Here is a 19,586-nt window from a genome sequence, read left to right as displayed (position 1 = left end):
TTTCGAATAAAGCTTTATAGTCCATCTTTACATTAACTTTTGTTATCACAAAAGTAACATTTTATCATGAAGATTTTTCTTTTAGGAGTTTATATAGCATTCATAAATTTAGATGATTTACATTTTAACTTTCTTTTATTGTTACATACTCCTTAGTAGTACATAAAATATCAAGGACTTTTAATATTTTCATATTAATTATTTCTAATCACATATATTAGTTAGTTCATTTAAGTTTTATTTATCATTAATTTATTATAGTGAATCTTAAATGAGTCCAATCAAGAAGAACTAGAATTATGAATAAATTATATGATAAATGACTCAACTATATTTATGTCCAAAGTTCTTGAGGTTGTAGACTAAATTTCAAATAGTTCTTTCATTCAACTAATCACTTATCAAAAAATTTAAATTGATCTTTAAAATATTTTAACGCACTAGTTGTAGACTATAATGAAGCCTAAATATTATCATAAAATTAAATATTTTAAATCTTAATTATTTATTTCAAAATTTTTTATCTGTGATCTTTCGATTAGTTTGATCCTTTCAACTAGTGCATCGCTATAGTCACCTGCAATCAAGGTAGATTAGTCATTGTTTACGATTGAACTAACGACCACCAAATGTTATCACCCTCAACAAACAATAAATTATTAGCATCACACACACACATATATATATATATATATATATATATATATATATATATATATATATATATATATATATATATATATATATATATATATATATAAGAGAAAAAAATGCTTATATTTATTATTTACGCCAATTCGAGAGGCGACCAGTGAAATTCGTGAAATAGCTGATGTAGATTTATGACCTACCACTTCATCGTAATCATAACAAATCTGCAGTGCAATCCGTGAAATAGCTGATGTAGATTTATGACCCACCACTTCATCGCAATCATAGCAAATCTACATATTTCACCCACACAGAACGAAATGGAGAACTTATACAAGCTGCTCCTCGCTAGAGAAATACTGAGTTCCAGTTGTCCATCCATTATAATTTTACCACTGGACCAATAAACACCATACATAATCAAGATACGTTAAGATGATTTCTAAAGATAAAATGACAAAATGTCTGTCTATCTCAATGAGAATCATGAACAACATCTGACAGTCAGGAAATAGGTTTACCTACAAGCCAACACAAATATGCCAAGAAAATTCAATAGGCGAATAGAAATAGGCCTTTCAATAAAGCATGAAAGGTATTTGTACCAAGGCAGGTATACACATAACAACACGATCTCCTTGAGTCTCTTGTGGAAAAGACACTAAAACTACATAATGAATACTGTATAAATGACCCGAAGATAATATATACTTGCCTACATCGCATACTTTGACTACACCTGAAGTCCTGTGAGACAGTTTGCATTGATCTCACTGAACTTGGGTGAAAGTACTTCCGAAAACTGAGAATTTTGTCCAACAGGGAGTGTATTCTCTATCGAATCAAGTGGAACGTGATCTGGCTTTTGGATTCCCTTCTTGACGGGGAGTGTATTCTCTATCGAATCAAATGGAACGTGATCTGGCTTTTGGATTCCCTTCTTGATGGGGCGCAAGCAGGCAAGACAGGTATACACATAACAACACGATCTCCTTGAGTCTCTTGTGGAAAAGACACTAAAACTACATAATGAATACTGTATAAATGACCCGAAGATAATATATACTTGCCTACATCGCATACTTTGACTACACCTGAAGTCCTGTGAGACAGTTTGCATTGATCTCACTGAACTTGGGTGAAAGTACTTCCGAAAACTGAGAATTTTGTCCAACAGGGAGTGTATTCTCTATCGAATCAAGTGGAACGTGATCTGGCTTTTGGATTCCCTTCTTGACGGGGAGTGTATTCTCTATCGAATCATATGGAACGTGATCTGGCTTTTGGATTCCCTTCTTGATGGGGCGCAAGCAGGCAAGATGAGAATTCAGCTGGTTGTTGCAAATGGGCAGTTTGTTGACTTGAGTACATGCTTCCCTTTCCTTGGCCACTGGAGCTCCTGAAGGATCCTGTTCAAAAACATAGAACTGCAAATTTTAGAACTTAAAGATGAGTAGCTTCAAGCTTTACAAAAAACTTGGTTCTTAAATTATGATTTCTCAGCCCAAAAAATGCTCATATATAGTTTTTCAAAGTGTGGAAGTCAGATTACCAACCAAACTGCGAAATAGTTCCAATGTGCACCAATCATAATAACTCAAAACCAGGCAACACAGAATATAAAGTATTGTACCTACCCCAAGCATGAGAAATGTAAATTTATTGTTGCCTTCCTCAAGACTGATCTCGACAAGTTTGCGCAAATCAGCAAGACTGGAATTCTTGGACACCTTAAGCTTCCTGATCAGATTCCCTGAGAATTCCTTGGAGGCCTCCCATTTCACATATATGTCCACAAATCCGTCTGTACCAACCTGTCCAGGGCTGTAATTCTCTTTAAAAGCTTTTGATGGTTCAGAAGAAACACATCTTTTCGAATGCTGATCTGTTGATTTTTCCTCATCCCTGAGCTGAAGTGATGCAAATGGCACCAGTATTGCAGAATCTGGGCTTTCCATGACCGGTGATTCAGGTAGAAACTTGCTTTTAGGTGTGAGTTGTGATTGGTCTGCTTTTGAGCCTAACTTTGATCCAAACTCCTTGCCATTTGCCAGGGGAGATTGCCTGTTCTCATCTTGATGTCTACTCTTCAAAGGAGAGGAAACTTTTACCTGTTGAGCTAGCTCTCTATAGTTGCCGCAAAGTCTGAAAATATTCTGGATACGTGTTTTTCTAGCAGAGACAGGATCTCTAGTGTTTTCAAAAAAGTTGCTTTCTGCTCCTACATGCTTTTGCATTAAATCACTGCCGTACTCTGCATGATCATGGTCTCCATTCAATCCCGAATCTACCAAAGAAATCAAGCCATTAATCTTAATTGCATGGTTCATGTCCTCATCTACTACTTCCTTGTCAACCTCATCTTCAATGCTTTCTCTGTCTTCTCCTTCTTCATCTCCCTCAAAAACAGTGCTCAAGCACACCTTGTCTGGGAGTCTAAGCATATGAGCACCAGTGTCCTCTTCGAAAGCCAAAAGACAAGGACTAAGTTGGGATAGTTTCTGGTAGCTTTCAAGCTGGTTGGAGTCCTCTTTTATCTCCTTTACATCGTAACTATCCTGTTGATCTCCCATGTCCAAATCCATAGATTTCACCATTCCTTGTTCTCCTGCAAAAGTTTCTAGCCGCTTCATAAGACTTCCTCCATCCATGTCCTGCAGCACATCCCCAGAAATTTTACCTCTTTCAAGTTCCGCTTCCTCGAGTCTCTGCCTAAGCATATTAAGCTCCTCTTGCTGTTGTAACATTCTATCTTCCATCTTCATCAATTCAAGTCGTAAAGTCTTGGTTCTTTGGCCAACCTTCAAGTTGATCTCTTCCTCCTTGACTTCTGCTTCTCTTTCTTCAAAGAGTCGGACCTTTGCTCTGAGCTCTGTAAGTTCTGATTCTTTCTGCAATAGCTTTTTGTGGGCATCATCGCACTCTTTCTCTTTAAGCTTATTCTCCGTTTGTAGTTTATAGATGAACTGGTTCATCGCCACAATTCTTGACCTTAGGAGTAAAGAAGACTCATCAGCGTCCACCTTCTCCTTTGGAGTTGGCATATGAGCAACACGGATTATGCATTTTGCTTTAGCTCCATATTCAAGAGTAGAAACAGTCTTGTGCGTTTCCCTGGGATCGGGACTTGCACACAGAATCATCAAAATCTTTGACCTATCATCTTCAAAGGAATCCTGCAAAAATGGAACAGGCAGGACAATAATTTCTCGATCACTCTGAATCATATGCTCATGAAAAGTAATTTGTTAAAGAAGAGGATGATAAGCTGTGAGATCACCTGTAAAAGCATTGTAAGCTTACTATCCCTGAACGGAACATGAGAATCACCATTTGCAATGGATTCAACCACCCTTTTGAGAGCAACATTCCCTTGGTTTATTTTAGCTGTCTGCCAAAGGTTCGGCAACACTCAAGTCAACATGAGCAGTAAAACAAACAAAATAAATGGTTCATGAATAGATCCATCAACATAGCATCATCGAACATCCACTGAGTGAAAATTCAACCGAATTTGTAAAGAAGCAATGTATGCAAAAGAGGGAAGAAAATAATTCACAATTTGATACAATGGAACCATAAAAAACAAGCAAAATTAAATATATCTCAGTAAATCATACATGTATGGAATTATAACTAACATACCTATCTGTTAACAGATAAGAAGTAATGCAAGAAGGATGACAAGGTTACTTGATTCGCAAAAGGCAAGAAAAAATGTGTGTGGAATATAATACCTGCATCTTTGCTTCGAGACCAATTTGACCAGCTGCTTCTATGTTTTCAGAACCGGCCATGTCAACCAGCATCAGCCTTCCTCCCACAGATGGAACATCTAAAATTATCTGAATGTTTATTGAGAAAAAAAAAAGAAATTTCAAAAACTAAGTGATTGTAGTGATTCCGAAGAACAACCATTAGAACAAAACATTAAAGAAGAAGGAAAAAGGACAAACAAACCATGCAGTGGCTACGTGAACTTCTTTCATTGCAGAGAGTGCTTTTAACAATCCGCCGCTTTTCAACTTTGGCAACTTCCCTTGTAATTTTCCCTGCTTCGTTACCGCATATGTAACTTGCATTTTTAGCCTTTTTACCCATCACCTCCAGCCGAACCTGTTCAGCAGAGTAAGCAGGGCAGTATTAGAAAGAGATATGTAGCTCATTCTTCCTTTTTTCCTCTACTGGTTTCTTGCGGCAAAAGATATCGAACAATTTAAAATAATTATGAGCTTAAATTATGATCTGATCCTTGCAAATAACAGAGGATCGCCATGAATCTGTCAAAGGGGACCAGCGCAATGGGTAATTAGAACACGAAAGAGGAAGACTAGGGCAGAAATACAACTACTTCAAAATATAGTTCGGACGAAGAAGAACAACATTTTGGTTTCCAATTTCTAGCATAGCCAGACAAATCGTTCCAATTTTCTTTGGATCATTGTTCAACGACGACACGCTGAATGAAGAATAAAGTAGTTGAACAAAGGTGAAATCATCGGGAGGATACCACAGTTAGGGCTTTGGTAGAACACAACAGACAATTTCTTTAACCCTAGATAAAATTAGCAATATATACAATTCGAATCAAGAAAATTATCGGGCAAAATAAGCCAAAAAACAAAGAAAGAAAGAGAAAGTAGAGCAGCAGGCGCATCGAACCTTGGGCGTATTATTGCCTTTGGGAGGACCGACGGTGGGTCCTCCTCCTCCGCCTCCGGCCCCGTTGGGAGCCCCCGAGAGAAGATCGTAGATCTCTTCGTTGTAAATCTCCAATACCGCGACCTTGACGAACAAACCAGAAAGGAGTCCGCCGCCTTCGTCATCGTCGCCGTCGACGGCTGCGTCAGAGGAGCTGCCATCGGGACCATCGCCTTCTCCTCCTCCTCCCAAGATGTCCCTGAGAGCCATGTACACGATGCCGGGCTGCTTGGGACAGCCGAACATGGTGTGGCTCTTTCCGGAACCGGTGGGACCGTACATCATGATGGTGCACTTGGCCCCCAGGCGCACGCCCTCCACTCTGGACCCCACGAAGCGGCGATAGAAGGCCTCGAGGTCCTCGTGCTCGGATAGGGAGACGCCGTCGAGGGCGAAGTCGCGGTAGCCGACGTCGGTGCGGACGCGGAGGGAGCGGCCATCGCCAGAGATCTCGAGGACGGAGGAGGTCGGCTTGTCCTTGCGATGATCGGCGGGGTAGTTGCGAATCCGGCCGATGACTTCGACGGGGTGCTCGCCCGGGGGAGGAGGCGGCGTGGGAGCGGCTGCAGCGGGGGCCTTCGCGATGGGGTTGGGGCTGGGGAAGTGAAGGAGGCGGTGCTTGGATTGCTGGGGAGTAGGGGTGAGGTTGGTGGTCTTGGAGTGGTAACGAGGAGTAGTAGGAGTGCTTCGTGGTGAGGGTGTGGGAGGAGCCATCGGAGTCCGAAGGGTTGCAAGGAATGTAACTGATCGAGAGGTGAGAAGCGTCGAGAATTGGAGAGAAGGAAGGTTGGTCTTCTTCTCGTTCTTTCTCTCGTCGTCGCTGTTGTTGTTAGCGCTGCTGGGAGCGGTGTTGTTGGGGATTCGAAATCGATCGGAATGTAGCCGTTATGAGGGGAGGGGGAAGTCGTCCTACCCCACGGAGTAACGGCTATTTTTTTCTGAGTTTTGGTTAACTCACACTGGTAAACTATATATATATATTAAAGAATAAATGCATGCGGGTTATGAAATATAATGCATAAATCTTAGACCATTTCCTATTAAGATTCTTCTCGAGTCATTCACTTGTATTCGTCCACAAATGTCTTAAAGATTGGATGAGCACTGAAATGTTCGATCATAGTGTCACTAAGATAAACAACTCTAACTAACTGAGAAGCCCATTATGATCGAGAGGCATTCGAGTTGGAGCCCAAGTCCATAACTCGATTGGATTTTCCATGACTGTATTCGGAAGATTCTTCCCGCTCGACCGTAACCGTTTAAATTTCAAATCGCCCCTCGTTCCCGCGTCGCGTTCGTCTTTCTTTAACATTGCCTTTTCCGATCATAAACAAATAAAAAAAGAAGACCCAGAAAAGCGGGGAAAAAAAATCTGTTCTCTTTCTCTTCCTTCTTCTCGAACTGGGTTGGTCTCCTGTCACTTCCCATCCTTGGCGAAACCCTATTGCTAGCCCTTCCTCGCTGACGAGATATGTCATCGCGGCTCAAGGAGAGAGGTGGGGGAGGGGTAAAGATTCTGGCGTCCAAGCCACAAAAGTTTCCCATCGATTCCACCCCGAACGACAAAGGACCTGCCGCCGGCCGGAGGAGGACGCCCATTGCTGCCGGCAAGGAGAATTCCAGGATCCTCTCCGGCAGGAAGGTCTCCGCCGCCCGTCTTAACCCGCTGCCCAAGCTCGTCGAGAAGCCGGCGGCCGCTGCCGGCGTGCGGTGGTCCACTTCGTCTTTGCCGAGAGGTAAGGCTCTCAATCCTTCGGATATTTCGGGGATCTTCAATGATCTCCGTAGCGATCGCCGCTTACCTAGGGTTTCCGCGTCCGATCGCACGGGAAGAGCTCTAGGGAGGGATCTGGAAGCAGAGGCCGCTGGGAGGAAGAGTTTTGGCGAGATTAGGGCTTCGGCTATGTGCCAGCAGGGTAAAGAGGTTTTAGACTCGAATCTCAAGAAAACTGATGAGAGACTGGCTGCCGGAACTCGGGTTTCAGGGCAGCAGAACCCTAAGCCTAACGGATTTATAGCCATGCAAGTTGCCAAGAAAGCTGCAAAGATTTCAGATGCCACCTCACAGAAACTTGGTGGCAGAACTGGAACCAGTTCGATCTCTGAGAAACGTAGCCGGAAAGAATCGGTTACCTCAAAGCCATTGTTAGCCGAGGATGCTGATGGTTACCAAGGAAGCACCGCAGAACACGAAAACAAAGCCCTTTTGTTGGTGGATAAATCAGGAGTCATTTGTTCGACTGAAAGCACAGCTGTAGAATCTAATAAACATAATCTCTTTATCGTTTCAAGTTCAATATCTCATGTTCCCGATCAAAGTAATTTGAAGGACAGAAGTTGTGCAACATCTGATTCAACAACTCAAGATGGATTCGATAAAGATGTGACTCATGTTTCATCAAACAAGAAGAAAGATTGCTTAGTTTTGCAATCTGAGGCCTCAAGAACACTCAGCAGCGGCGTTAAGAATGGCCCCGGTGACAAAGGTTGTATTGATTCTCTACCAAAGGTGGAAGCTGTACAGAAGCCCTCTGCATATATTACAGCCTTTGACAAAAATGATGACCTGAATGGTGCTCCTGTGGTTAATAAATACCCAAGCAAACTGCATGAGAAGCTGGCATTGTTGGAAGGAAAAGTCCAAAAAATTGCTTCTGAAATTAAGAGAACTAAGGAAATGTTGGATAGCAATAACCCAGATGACTCTAAGCTGATTCTGTCTGATATCCAGAGTAAGATATCTGGGATTGAGAAAGCTGTAGGCCATACGATTGATGGTGCTGTATCACAATTTGATACATCCAAAATTATTGCAGTTGACTGCCAGGGTACTGAAATTGTCATCTCAGGTCAGTGTGAAGAAACGAGTGTTCCAGGTAATTCAGTTAATGGTTTGAATCATGAAGAATTAGAAGCAAGGTTCTTTCCTCATCATAAGTTATTGAGAAACCGGAGATCATCCAGTGTGGCTGGAGGACATAGGTCAAATACTCATGGAAATCCAGATGTTGAAGGCGGGTCATTGAGTCCTGTTGATGAAAATCCCATTGCATTGGAATTCTTGGCTTCTCTAGATTTGGTACAAGGTGAGCTTAACAAGCATGCTCCGATTTTGGAATCCGAGCATGTGGCAGCACGAGGGTTGAGGGATGAAAGAGGCTCATCAGCTGCACAATGTGTTCCAAGGAAGATGGTGCATGAGCATTGCAAAGGTGAAATCGAACTCATGGCAACTGAAAAGCTTGAAGAGTTTGATGACCAGGAGATGAAACCTGCACTGATATTGCATGTAGACAATGAAGACCCCTCCGTGAAGCAGTTATGTGAGATAGGACAAAAGCCCTCAACTGGTGGATGGTTTGTTTCAGAAGAAGCTGTTCTTCTTGCTCATGATGATGGATCTTGTTCCTACTATGACATAGCTAATCATGAGGTGAAAAATTGAACTTCAAATTTTCATCAATAATTTCTCTTTAGTCTGCTTGAAGTCTTTTTCTTTTTCCCGTGGGATAGAATGCACTCCTTCCAGATATTGATGAAAGTGATGGATATATATATTGCTCGCTTATGAATTATTTCTTGCCATCTTATCTTAACATTATATAATTATCTTCAGTCCGTTGCTATATGGCAGCCCATATTTGCATATCTACGTTTGGAATTTTATATGCTACTCTTTTTGGGAGGAAAGAGGCACTGCCTAAGCTATACACGTGAGCTATGAAACCAAGAGGTACATGCCTTGTTAAGCATGCAACAGATCGAAACAGAGCATTTACATTGAGCTACCCAAATTTAAGGTTTATTCTATCCAGTGCTTCCTTAGTCACTATTTCTATGTTTGCGAGACATTCATAAGACATCTCTGTTCACTTTCCTGCCATATACCCTCAGTCAACAGCACCAATTGTGTCTACCCTCAGTTGACAGCATCCTGAAGCCAACATTTTTGAGGTTCTGAAATGGATGCAAAAGTATATATGTCTATGATGCTGATTTGCTTCTTTTGTAGGACATTCCTATTACGCAGGCAATGGGGAACATAAACCGATTATTGGTTTTGTATAATTACATGATGCTTACTGAAACATAATAAAAACTTGTCTTGCATTTACTAATTTACTGGTAACATTTACTGTTACAGTTCAAGTCTGAATACAAGCCACCAGCAGGAGTGTCAAGTAATTTATGGGGTGACTGCTGGTTAATCCGTGCACCCTGTACAGATGGATGCACTGGAAAATATATTGTCGCAGCATCAGCTGGGAATGCTCTAGAATCTGGCTTTTGTTCGTGGGATTTTTATACCAGGGATGTAAGAGCTTTTTCACTTGGGGATGCTGCAACTAGTTCTTCTTCACAGTCATCATCCATGATGGTTCTCGGCCCAAGCGATACAGGTTTGAGAAGTTCTTCGAGCACAATTCAAACTGTTGGACAACAACAGTGGTGGTACAAGCCTTGTGGACCACTGTTAATCTGCACTGGCAATGGACAAAAACTTGTCAGTGCTTATGATATCCGTGATGGGGATTTAGTAATGAAGTGGGAAGTCAATAGTCCGGTGATGGGAATGGAGTACTCAAGTCCTTTACAATGGCGAAGTAGGGGTAAGGTGATTGTAGTAGGAACTGAAGCCATTAGCCTTTGGGATGTGAATTCTGTTAACCCACAGCCTTTGTTATCTGTTGCTTGTGCTGGTAAGAAGGTTTATTCCCTTCATGTCAACAACACTGATGCTGAATTGGGTGGTGGTGTTCGTCAGAGGTGAGTTTTTAGTTTAAATATAAAATTCGACTTTTATCTTTCAATTGAATGGAAACAGATGGAAGATAACTTGCATTTGTTTGACTTAAGAATTTGGTTTCCAGGGGATTATATGCATCTCTAATACCTTTTAACAAAGGCCATCATTTCATCACGGCCTGTTGTGTCACCACAGTACTCAATGTATCACCACTAATGCAAAAGATGTCATTTAAAATGCACTATCAACTCATATAACTTTTTTTGTTTTTGTTATATTTACTCAGTTTAATTCCTCTAATATTTGAGTTAATCTGCAGAGTGAGCTCATCTGAAGTGGAGGGCAATGATGGTGCGTTCTGCACGCAAGAAAGCATCAATGTTCTTGACTTCCGTCTCCCAGCCGGTGTTGGTCTCAGAATATCAAGGCATGGTGGGATCGGGCACTCCATCTACTCACGTGGGGACTCCATATATATTGGAAGCACTGAAGGAAGATTGCCCATAAAGGGCAGTCCACGATCTCGTGTGCAACATTACTCCTTGCGTAAAGGAAAGCTTGTCACAACATATGAATTGCCGGAACTTAATACTCGCTTTCACCATTCTTGCTTGACTCAAGTCTGGGGAAGTACCGATATCGTCATGGGCATTTGTGAGATGGGGCTTTTCGTCTTCGATGCTTCTCAGGATGTAAGATCGCAAGCTTTATGCTTCGATGGGGCGAACACAGTAGGTGTGAAGGAAACTATTGGCCCCGATGATCTATACCGACCTACTTTTGATTATAGTGGATCGAGAGTTCTCGTCATATCAAGAGATCGCCCTGCTTCTTGGAGGTATTTATTGTGATATAATGTATTTGCTCTGGAACCCGTCTAAACACGTACAGCCTAAGTGTTCTGTATTATCTAGTGTTGTATTCGGCAAGAATCTTGTTCTCAACTTCTGATGTAAATAGTTGAATGCAGTTCCTGAGCCGAGTTCTATGATTTTAGATTTCTTTCTTTGTTGTTATGCTCTTTGGCTATTTGAATGTCTCTAGACAATAGCTAGTCCAGTTAATAAGTTGTTATGCAAACATCAGTCGTATATTCTTCTTTTAGGAATTTTTGAAAATTTGGTGGAAGGATTTGATTATCACAAGAAAATAATTTAGATTTCAATATAGATTTCTTGTTAAATAGATGTACTAAACATGAAATTATGAAAAGCTTTCCAGAGCAATAAAGGTTAGACTTCTCAAAAATCGAATGCATGCTCTGATATTTTGACGTTTTAATTTGTTGTTGCCTCAAGCTCTCTCTTTCATCTTCTCTTTAGGTCCAATTGCCTTTTTTTTTTTAAGGCTCTTGGTTTCTTTTATTTTGTTACATTTAGGTTTGCCGCACCCCTCTTTTATGGAAGAGAATTCTCCTCATGAAGATTAGACTCTTAATCGAAATTTAACTTTTTTTCCAATTCAGATTGATTTTAGTTGAGACTTTGAGTTGATTGAACTTAAGTTTTGAGCTTAGGTTTGGATTTGTGTTCGAGTTGCCTGTGCTTTAATGTGTTTTAACTAAGCAAAAGCATATGATATGCTTGTTATGCCTAATATAACGTTAACAGTGAAAGTGTCTCCACATGCTCAGTATATCCTAATCGAGTAGAAGTGTGCGATGCATTTATTGCTAACCTTCGTAGTCGAAGTGTTTTCTTTTGCTTCGATACGTCATAATTGAGAAAAGCATGTGACATAATCTTGTCAACCGAGGTGTCTCTCTCGATTGATGTGTCTTAATCAGATAAAACATCCGACGCACTTGATGCAGTCTTCAGATCCATGACATCTCCCCATATATGACATCCATCGCAGGCAAAGGCACTCAAGATGATATGACCAATATTCAGGAGCATTAGATGTAATATATCTGCTATGGAGATCTAGATGTGATGTGGTATGATGATCGTCAATAAGTGCACCAAGTGGGCTAAACTCGAATGACCACATCTGATACTAATCCCAAATCCCAATATGTCCTTATATGCTTGTGTTAGTTTGGCAAGTCTCATAATCCCACATCGGAAAAATCAGGCTTGTTATCTCCTATTGAAACTATAAATAAGGGTCTGGGCTTTGAAGTCAGATGCACCACAAGAGGTACCACAAGTGGCATCACAAGAAAAACCTAAGTGTTTGCTTTGGATTTAAGTCCATACTCAGTTAAATAATTTGAGCTTATAGTTGAGATTTTTTCTTGTTTAGTATTTTCGGGTGTTTTATGACCTACGAACATCTAGTGATTTGTTCCTTTTTCGTCCGTGGATGTAGGTCAAAGTCAATTGACCGAACCACACGTAGGCTAGCTCTAACAGCTTGCAATCAACTGCTTCTCAAATGGTAATTTTTTTTTATTTTTTTAATTAATTGCTTATTTCCAATACCTCTTTAATATACCATGATAACAAATGAAAGTTTACCCATCATCATGCTAAATATGATTATCGAGAAGATATTCGTTAGCTTAGCTAATAGAGAGTTTGATAATTTATTGTAGGGTTCTAGGTTTGATCTCATCTTTGTTACTTACACTTTATATATATAAAAAAATGATCATCCAAATTTGTTTCTAATTATTCAGTATAGCAGTGTGAGACAATATTCAGTAGGCCTATTGTTATCAACATTACAAAACGATTGTTAAGCCATAAAAGAATTTAAAAAAATCATATCTAGCTAGATATGATCATATACAGTAAAACCAGTTGATAGAAAGATATTTCTATAATGATAATGCATAGGCATTTATTAAAATGTTGTTTGTAGTTTTGTTGGTACTGACAAGAATAGAGTTTAGTTATTTTATAAATATTAACTCTAGGTTTTGACAAAGGAGATCAAGATGTGAGTAATAATTTGGATACTTGGGTTTATGTGAGAGGTTTATAAATAGATTTGTATTTGAGTAAGAATAACTCAAAGATTTTGTAATTGATCTAAATAGTTTAGTGTTATCTGATTAGTAGAAAGTGGTGATTCATGTTAATTTTGAATCGATTTTTTTGGTATAGTTTGAATTTTTTCTGAACTTCTTTTTACTCTTTCTAACAGGTTTAATGGCTATAATAAAAATATTTAAATTAACTTATAAGAGTTTGTATTGAATTGTGGAAAATGTAATGCAGATATATCGCATTCAAATGGATTCATACATCTATGCTGGTTCAGTTTCTCATGGCACTCAACAAATGCCGACAGTTTTATGTACCCCCCTTATCTCTTCTACCTAACACCATCGTACTAGAGACCAAGCTGGTCTTTTAATTGGTCAGCGTGTTCGACATTCTTCTCACACCACAGCTACGTAGCAGCTGTGGAACGCCAAGTACATCATGCTTTATTCCATGGGAGGAGCTGCTGCTCACTGCTTTAGACGAGAAGTCAATCCTCTGCTCTTGGATTTATTAATGGACAACCTCGAATTCCCCTCGTGAACAATCAGTATCACGTTAGTTAGTTTTATATATATATATATATATATATATATATATATATATATATATATATATATATATATGTCCCAAGCTTGACGCCACAGGCCATCTCCTGATGTGCTCTGCAGCATCCTCCCAAAAGAGCCCCCAGCTTCGTCCTTCTATGTACAACTGTTAGGCATGCAGTTCCTCAATCATCGGAAGCCAACTCACAGAAGGGTAGCGGCACCGTCTTCACAGCCCTGAACTTGCCCACATTGTTCAGGTGCTCATTCTCCAACCTTTACATGCACCATGTCACAGCATCAGCCTTCTTGATGGCTATTCTAACAATGCATGCATGCAGGTGCATGTTGCGAGAGTGACGACTGACCTGTAGAAGTTCCAATGCCCGCGTCGAATAATCTCCAGCGAAGCTAGCAGGAAATCCATCAACCGGTGCTCAGCCTGCCCCATCGTAAGCCGCATCACGCTCTGAATCCATGCCAGTCTAAGCACAAAGTTCAAACCCTGCACGCACCTCAATCTTGTTAGTGTTGAACATTTAGGGCATGGTTGCACAAGAAGAGAAACACAGAAGCTACACCCACAATGGAGACATAGTAGACGCATTTGTTCTTCAGAATGAGATCATCTCTCAGAAATAGGTTCTTCGAGCTGAGGTCCAATAGCCCCCAGTCCTTGACGAAGTCCCAGAAGAGCTGATAGATGGTAGCTCCTGTGGATGTGATGACAACAATGACCATCCACAGGGGCGTAGGTTCCACCGCGTACTTCAACTTGGCGGCAGCTGCCACCATGGCCGATACATACTTTCCGGCGTTGGCCAGGTGGTTGACGTCGTACCCCTCCTCGATGTACCGCCTGACACACTTGGATACATTGTGCAGGTGCAGATGTTAGCGACATTCTTTTCGCATACATACATATATATGACCACATGTTAATCCTACCTGCATGGCACGCCAGTAATAGGGAAGAAATGAGATAATGTAGGCCAAAATCTTGTACTGGTGGCTGCGAGTACATGTCTCATAAGGATGCACTTTGAATCCAGCCGCCATGAAGTAACATGTTGTGAGTTCCATGTGCCTTAGCAGTGGAATCTGCCGACAAAGTACAGAATGAATCAGACATTACTCATGTGCTTATCCTGCATGCAGATTCTGTAGACTATTTGTGTGCTCACCTGGCTGGTTAGCTGGTCAGCCATGAAGAAGTCCACCATCAGCACCTGCAATGCATCGTGCAACCATGTAGTTTTCTTGGACGGTATACAAAAGAAGGGAAAGAACATACAAAACGATGTGCTACTTTACTTTGTACAGTGGCGAAAACGCAATGTTGCGCATCACTCGGAGAAAGCAATAGCGTGTCGAGCGGTAGAAGATGTTAAATGGACAGAGGAGTAGTGCCGTGAATACCTGCAAGAAAATGCTTTAATTTGCTGGGATATCTTTATGGTATAGAACTGTCCCATGAGGAACATGGCACTCGCTAGTGAATCGATTAATTACCAGCAAGAGAGCTCCGGGTATGGCATCGACGTGCCGCTGGGAGACACCGGCAGATCGAAGCAGGAGGTGGACGACCAGCGCACTGACGACCGCAGTCATCAATGATGCACTGATGAGGAAGGCATCCCTGTGCTTGAGAACTGTGTTTGGCGAGAACTCGAATATGAAGTTGTGGTTTATTCTGGTGCCTCTCCACGCGAATATGTTGCAGCCGTACAAGAATATGTGCAGGCTAAGGAGCGCAAACATGCTGCAGAAAACATGCATGCACACATGTTGTAGATTAACTGCTGTTCACTAGCAAGTGTAGCCTAATTATTCTTGCACAAAACATACAATCTTTTTACTCGTAGAAAGCAGTAATACTCTCGAGAAAGGATCCGATTCCCTATACGAGAGATCAAGTGGAGGAAATGGAAGACACTGTACGAAAAATGACATAGAGTGGAAGTGCATGAGGTTAGTGGAGGATGGGGCACCGAGGAAAGTGGAGCTAAATTCTGCAAAATTTCCAGCTAGTGGCTGTATGAATGATGCCATCTATGATAGTGGAAGAATCACAATCATTAATAATAATAATAGTAAAGACCACGTAGCTGTCTAAAGCACTCTGCAAATTTATAGCATTCGCCATTCGTAAGTAAATATGCATGTCAATTAAGCTTTTCATATAGAATGTGGGAAACAGAGGTGTATGAATGAAGTCATGTGGAAAGTTTGATGGGCGCAAAAGAAAGGAGCACCTGAAGATGGGGTAAACGGTTTCCATATAACCGGCTTCATCACTACTTGAGGAAGAAAAGATGCCACACAAATGAGCCAAGATTGCGTACACAACGAACAAAGTCACAAAGCTGCCCGTGAACAGACCTGCACGCAACACAAACAAAGAAGAAGACAACCGAGGCATTAAGAGGACCGAAACGGAAGCTTTTAGTTTCGATACTCCGCATGGCAGCAGAGCTATCCATCTTTTTCCTTCTCTATCACAATCCTCTCCTCACCGATAGATGCTAGCCTAGTCGGACTACACCTTCACCGTACACGGATGTCGTGTGTGCAAATCTTTACCGTGGCCATGGCAATATGATAAACCCCGAGAGCATTAAATGCTCCATAGGTGTGGGCATCGGGACTCGATGCACACTCACTTCTATGCTAATCTTTGGTCCACAGGAGGAGAGAGCGTGAGAGGGAAGGTGGATACGTACCGACGAAGAAGGTGATGGTGTGGGATTCCCGGGGCTTCTGAGGTCTCAGGAACTTCATGGCTTTTTTCCTGTCGCTGCCGGCAAAGTGCTTTGTGAATATGGATTCCACTTCGTCCGCCAGCTTTATCACCTGCATATATCCCACCCACCCCAAATAAAATTCCTCTCTTCTCGTGTTGCTTAGCTACACATATATGCAGACGAAGAAAGGGGTCTTAACACAAAACAAATCATGAAAACACTGACGACTGCGGCAGTGGCGATAATAATAATACTACTACTATTATCCACTTGCCATAATCAAATCGATCAAGAGACCAACTGCTGTTCCTCCACCCGGCCACTACAACATGTCCACCAATCCCCTCTAGAGATATATCATGGTATCTATATCTTAGTTCAACAGTGACGAGATGAGGTGGTGCAATCACTCCTTCGATGAGGCAGGAGTCCACTGATGGCCAAACTCTCCTCATTGCGAGGCTAAATCCGTATTGGGTATATTTGTGGAATAAACAATATAATATAATGTGGCCAAGCAGATGATACGAATAAAGCCTCGTAGAGAGACGCGATCGATGTGATTACGTCCCATAGGTACCCCCAAAAAAATGGCAAGAAAAGGGAAATAATAATAAGTCAACCCATGCAATAAATACCTTGTCGGAGCTGACAAAGTGCGACCTCTTAACCTTCTTCAAGAAGGTGGCCGATTCTCGTCGTTGGTTCGATACCTTCAGAAACGGAGCACGACTCATCTCAGTTCAGTTCGAAATCTACAGAACAGATCGATTCGTGCAATACCTTCTGGAACTTCTTGAGGATTTTCCTGAAGGCTTCCATGTTTAAGGAGCTGCCACAAGTGAACAATCTTACGTAAGTAAATTAGTCATCAGTTCATTTGATATAGCCAAAAAGGATAGTAGTAGTCTCCACGTCCAACTCTTGCATGCAGGTTAGTACATGGGCGATTGCACCCACCTCCCACGTAGGTAGACTCGCCCGTCTCACTACATGGAATGGTGTCTTTAAGCTATGGGCGCATAGGAGGACAGAAACCAACGCACCTGTAGGTCGTGAGCAGGTCAAGCCCTCGGTAGAGCTGGACGTACGCCTCCCTGATCATCTTCTCGGCGAACAGGAGCTTCTTCCTATTGACATGATCGCCGCCGACTGAGCCCTCCTTCCGGGAGCTGTTGACGAGGTCCTCCCAGACCATCGAGATGGCTCGGGCTGGCGTCGTCGGTGGGATGTCGATCCTAAGCGACGTGGCCGTCCTCAGCTTCCCGGCCTTCTTCGCCTTCGCCTTCCCTAGCCCAAGGAAGCTCACGCCGTTCCTCTCCAGCGTCGCTATCACCTCGTCACTTAGGCTGTCCCGCTCCTCTGTTCCCGCTGCTGGGCTCTCTGGCTCTCCTTCCACTGTCACCACCATTGTTATTATGCGTGTTACAGCGATGGATTGATGGGTTCAGGAGCCTACGCACCGGAGAAGGAGGAGGCGCTGCTGAGGAGGGAGGTCACGCTGCCGCCAGCAGGGGATGGAGGGGCATTCCGCTGGTGGCGGCGGCGGCGGTGTTCGTGGAGGAGCTGTTTCAGATCCACGAGGATCTGGAGCTGCTTGCTGAGGATCTCGCCGCGGTCGCAGAACTCGTTCTCTTTGTTGGTGTAGAAACCATTCACCTTCTCCAACTCCTGCTCCAACTTCTCCAAGAACTCCTTCACCTTAAGTGTCACCCATCCCTTTGTTACTCACCCAGAAGAATCAAACCAGAATATGCATGCATATATACACACACGTAAAAGCGACAAGTAAATTACCTCGTCTTCTCTAGATTGGACGGGAACCATTTCGAAGACATTCTCCTCATCAATCTAAGAACAAACAAACAAAGAAGCAGAGCATTCGTCAGGAAAATGAATCTATTCGATTCCGTGATCAAATCACTACAGGCGACACGAGGAACAGAGGGGGAGATTTGGGCTCGGAAAAGTTGTAGTGTACACATCAAATGAACACAACGATCGATGGCGTGACGACCAGACGGACTGCCGCCTTTTAATCGCAAAAAAAGCGCCAAATTTTGCTATTCTCTCCCTCCTTTCTGTCATCCGAGCCTTCGTTTAAAAGCAAACGGAACCAAGAAACGAGGGAAAGACAGTGGAGAAGAGAGTAAAGAATTTCGACTTCTACAGCAAAATTCTTGTGTCGATCGATTTTGAGACTTTACCGGAGGAAGGTCACTGCGGGGGGCGGAGAAACGGGCGGCGAATGCGCGAACCGGGTCGAAGAGAGAGAAACCACCACCTCCGTTGTGGTGGTCAACTGAGGAGGAAGAAGAAGGGAAGGAAGAACGGAGGAGGGAGAGCTTGATCTTCTTGACATGCTTCTTGAGCTGGCGGTAGTCGACGAAGGCGTCCTTCCATTCGGGGATCAGCTGCGCTTGCAACTCCCGTGAAAACTTCACCATTTCCGCCTCCCCCCCTTCTCCTCTGCAACTTCTCCGCGGAATAACCAGAGACGGAGGGAGTATAAATAGAGGCAAGGAGTGGAAGAGATTATATAGACAGATACGGACAGGGAAAGTAATAATAAGGCAAACCTTCTTCATCATCAATTTTATTTATTCTTATCTCTACCAAAAAAAGGAAGCAGAAATGCCATTCTTTTCCACTCACACTTAGTGGAGCAAAGAGAAAAGTCTTAAGCAGCAAACTATTCCTCGCCAACTATCGAATTGCATCCCCTTAATTCATTCTTTTGGCAATAGGAGCTCTTAAAAGTAATCAAAAGAAAGAGAGAGAGAGATAATTTGATGGATTGTGTAAATGGTAGAGGATAGATTTGCGTGAAGAACAGTGTGTGCCACTATCCAATCTGAATCGCATCCATATATTCAATTAGATTTAATTCCCATTGACCAGATTGGCTGTCTCAAAAGTTGGCATTGCATTGATTTGGTTTTCAGTATACCACGATATGATTGCAGCAGAGAAATATTTGTCCCAACTTAAGAATCATACTGGATGATGACGTTCCTCACCTATGAACATCCAGAAAGATGCCCAGTATGGGGATGTTCTTGATGAGAATTCTTCCACTTCCAATAAATTTTATTATCATTATATTTTTTTCACAAAACAACATTCATATGGTTTTTCCTGGTCCTAAAATATTATGCCAAACAGAAATATTATATTTTTGAAACTATAAGAGGAAAATCCATATGACTTTTTTAGTACTAAAATATTATATTTTATCAAAAATTTATATTATTTAAGA

At 42.0% G+C, this 19,586-nt stretch overlaps 3 protein-coding genes across 3 annotated transcripts; 1 reads left to right on the top strand and 2 right to left on the bottom strand.

The window, feature by feature from the left end:
- Positions 1-1,273: 1,273 nt before the first annotated feature.
- On the bottom strand, positions 1,274-6,205 carry LOC103992623 (kinesin-like protein KIN-10A). The gene is made up of 6 exons (XM_009412412.3): positions 5,314-6,205; positions 4,612-4,767; positions 4,389-4,496; positions 3,932-4,042; positions 2,289-3,827; positions 1,274-2,060 (listed from the first exon to the last, which is right to left on the bottom strand). The coding sequence occupies exons 1-6, from the start codon at positions 6,064-6,066 to the stop codon at positions 1,740-1,742; spliced, it is 2,988 nt and encodes a 995-aa protein (XP_009410687.2). The 5' UTR covers positions 6,067-6,205; the 3' UTR covers positions 1,274-1,739.
- A 515-nt stretch (positions 6,206-6,720) lies between these two features.
- Positions 6,721-11,079, top strand: LOC135672663 (KIN14B-interacting protein At4g14310-like). The gene is made up of 3 exons (XM_065181166.1): positions 6,721-8,788; positions 9,500-10,122; positions 10,422-11,079. Exons 1-3 carry the CDS (start codon positions 6,827-6,829, stop codon positions 10,951-10,953), a joined length of 3,117 nt encoding a protein of 1,038 aa, XP_065037238.1. The 5' UTR covers positions 6,721-6,826; the 3' UTR covers positions 10,954-11,079.
- Positions 11,080-13,635: 2,556 nt separating this feature from the next.
- LOC103992642 (phosphate transporter PHO1-2) lies at positions 13,636-18,825 on the bottom strand. The gene is made up of 15 exons (XM_009412435.3): positions 18,535-18,825; positions 18,125-18,178; positions 17,791-18,028; positions 17,374-17,725; positions 17,111-17,159; positions 16,966-17,040; positions 16,307-16,436; positions 15,839-15,965; positions 15,096-15,345; positions 14,898-15,002; positions 14,768-14,812; positions 14,532-14,684; positions 14,169-14,450; positions 13,952-14,088; positions 13,636-13,859 (listed from the first exon to the last, which is right to left on the bottom strand). The coding sequence occupies exons 1-15, from the start codon at positions 18,772-18,774 to the stop codon at positions 13,769-13,771; spliced, it is 2,328 nt and encodes a 775-aa protein (XP_009410710.2). The 5' UTR covers positions 18,775-18,825; the 3' UTR covers positions 13,636-13,768.
- Positions 18,826-19,586: the final 761 nt, after the last annotated feature.

This window comes from Musa acuminata, chromosome BXJ1-1, assembly GCF_036884655.1.
Source record: "Musa acuminata AAA Group cultivar baxijiao chromosome BXJ1-1, Cavendish_Baxijiao_AAA, whole genome shotgun sequence".
In the NCBI taxonomy this organism is placed as follows: Eukaryota; Viridiplantae; Streptophyta; class Magnoliopsida; order Zingiberales; family Musaceae; genus Musa; species Musa acuminata.
This window is presented reverse-complemented; position numbering and strand designations above follow the sequence as displayed.

Excerpts from the sequence above, each read along its gene's own strand:
- LOC103992642 (XM_009412435.3), bottom strand. The coding sequence starts at position 18,774 with ATGGTGAAGTTTTCACGGGAGTTGCAAGCGCAGCTGATCCCCGAATGG. Across the intron at positions 18,179-18,534 it reads CCCGCAGTGACCTTCCTCCG|ATTGATGAGGAGAATGTCTT; the intron begins GTAAAGTCTCAA and ends GTTTGTTCTTAG. Across the intron at positions 18,029-18,124 it reads TCCAATCTAGAGAAGACGAG|GTGAAGGAGTTCTTGGAGAA; the intron begins GTAATTTACTTG and ends GTGACACTTAAG.
- LOC103992623 (XM_009412412.3), bottom strand. The coding sequence starts at position 6,066 with ATGGCTCCTCCCACACCCTCACCACGAAGCACTCCTACTACTCCTCGT. Across the intron at positions 4,768-5,313 it reads AAGGCAATAATACGCCCAAG|GTTCGGCTGGAGGTGATGGG; the intron begins GTTCGATGCGCC and ends TCTGCTGAACAG. Across the intron at positions 4,497-4,611 it reads GTTCACGTAGCCACTGCATG|ATAATTTTAGATGTTCCATC; the intron begins GTTTGTTTGTCC and ends ATAAACATTCAG.
- LOC135672663 (XM_065181166.1), top strand. The coding sequence starts at position 6,827 with ATGTCATCGCGGCTCAAGGAGAGAGGTGGGGGAGGGGTAAAGATTCTG. Across the intron at positions 8,789-9,499 it reads ATGACATAGCTAATCATGAG|TTCAAGTCTGAATACAAGCC; the intron begins GTGAAAAATTGA and ends TTACTGTTACAG. Across the intron at positions 10,123-10,421 it reads GGTGGTGGTGTTCGTCAGAG|AGTGAGCTCATCTGAAGTGG; the intron begins GTGAGTTTTTAG and ends GTTAATCTGCAG.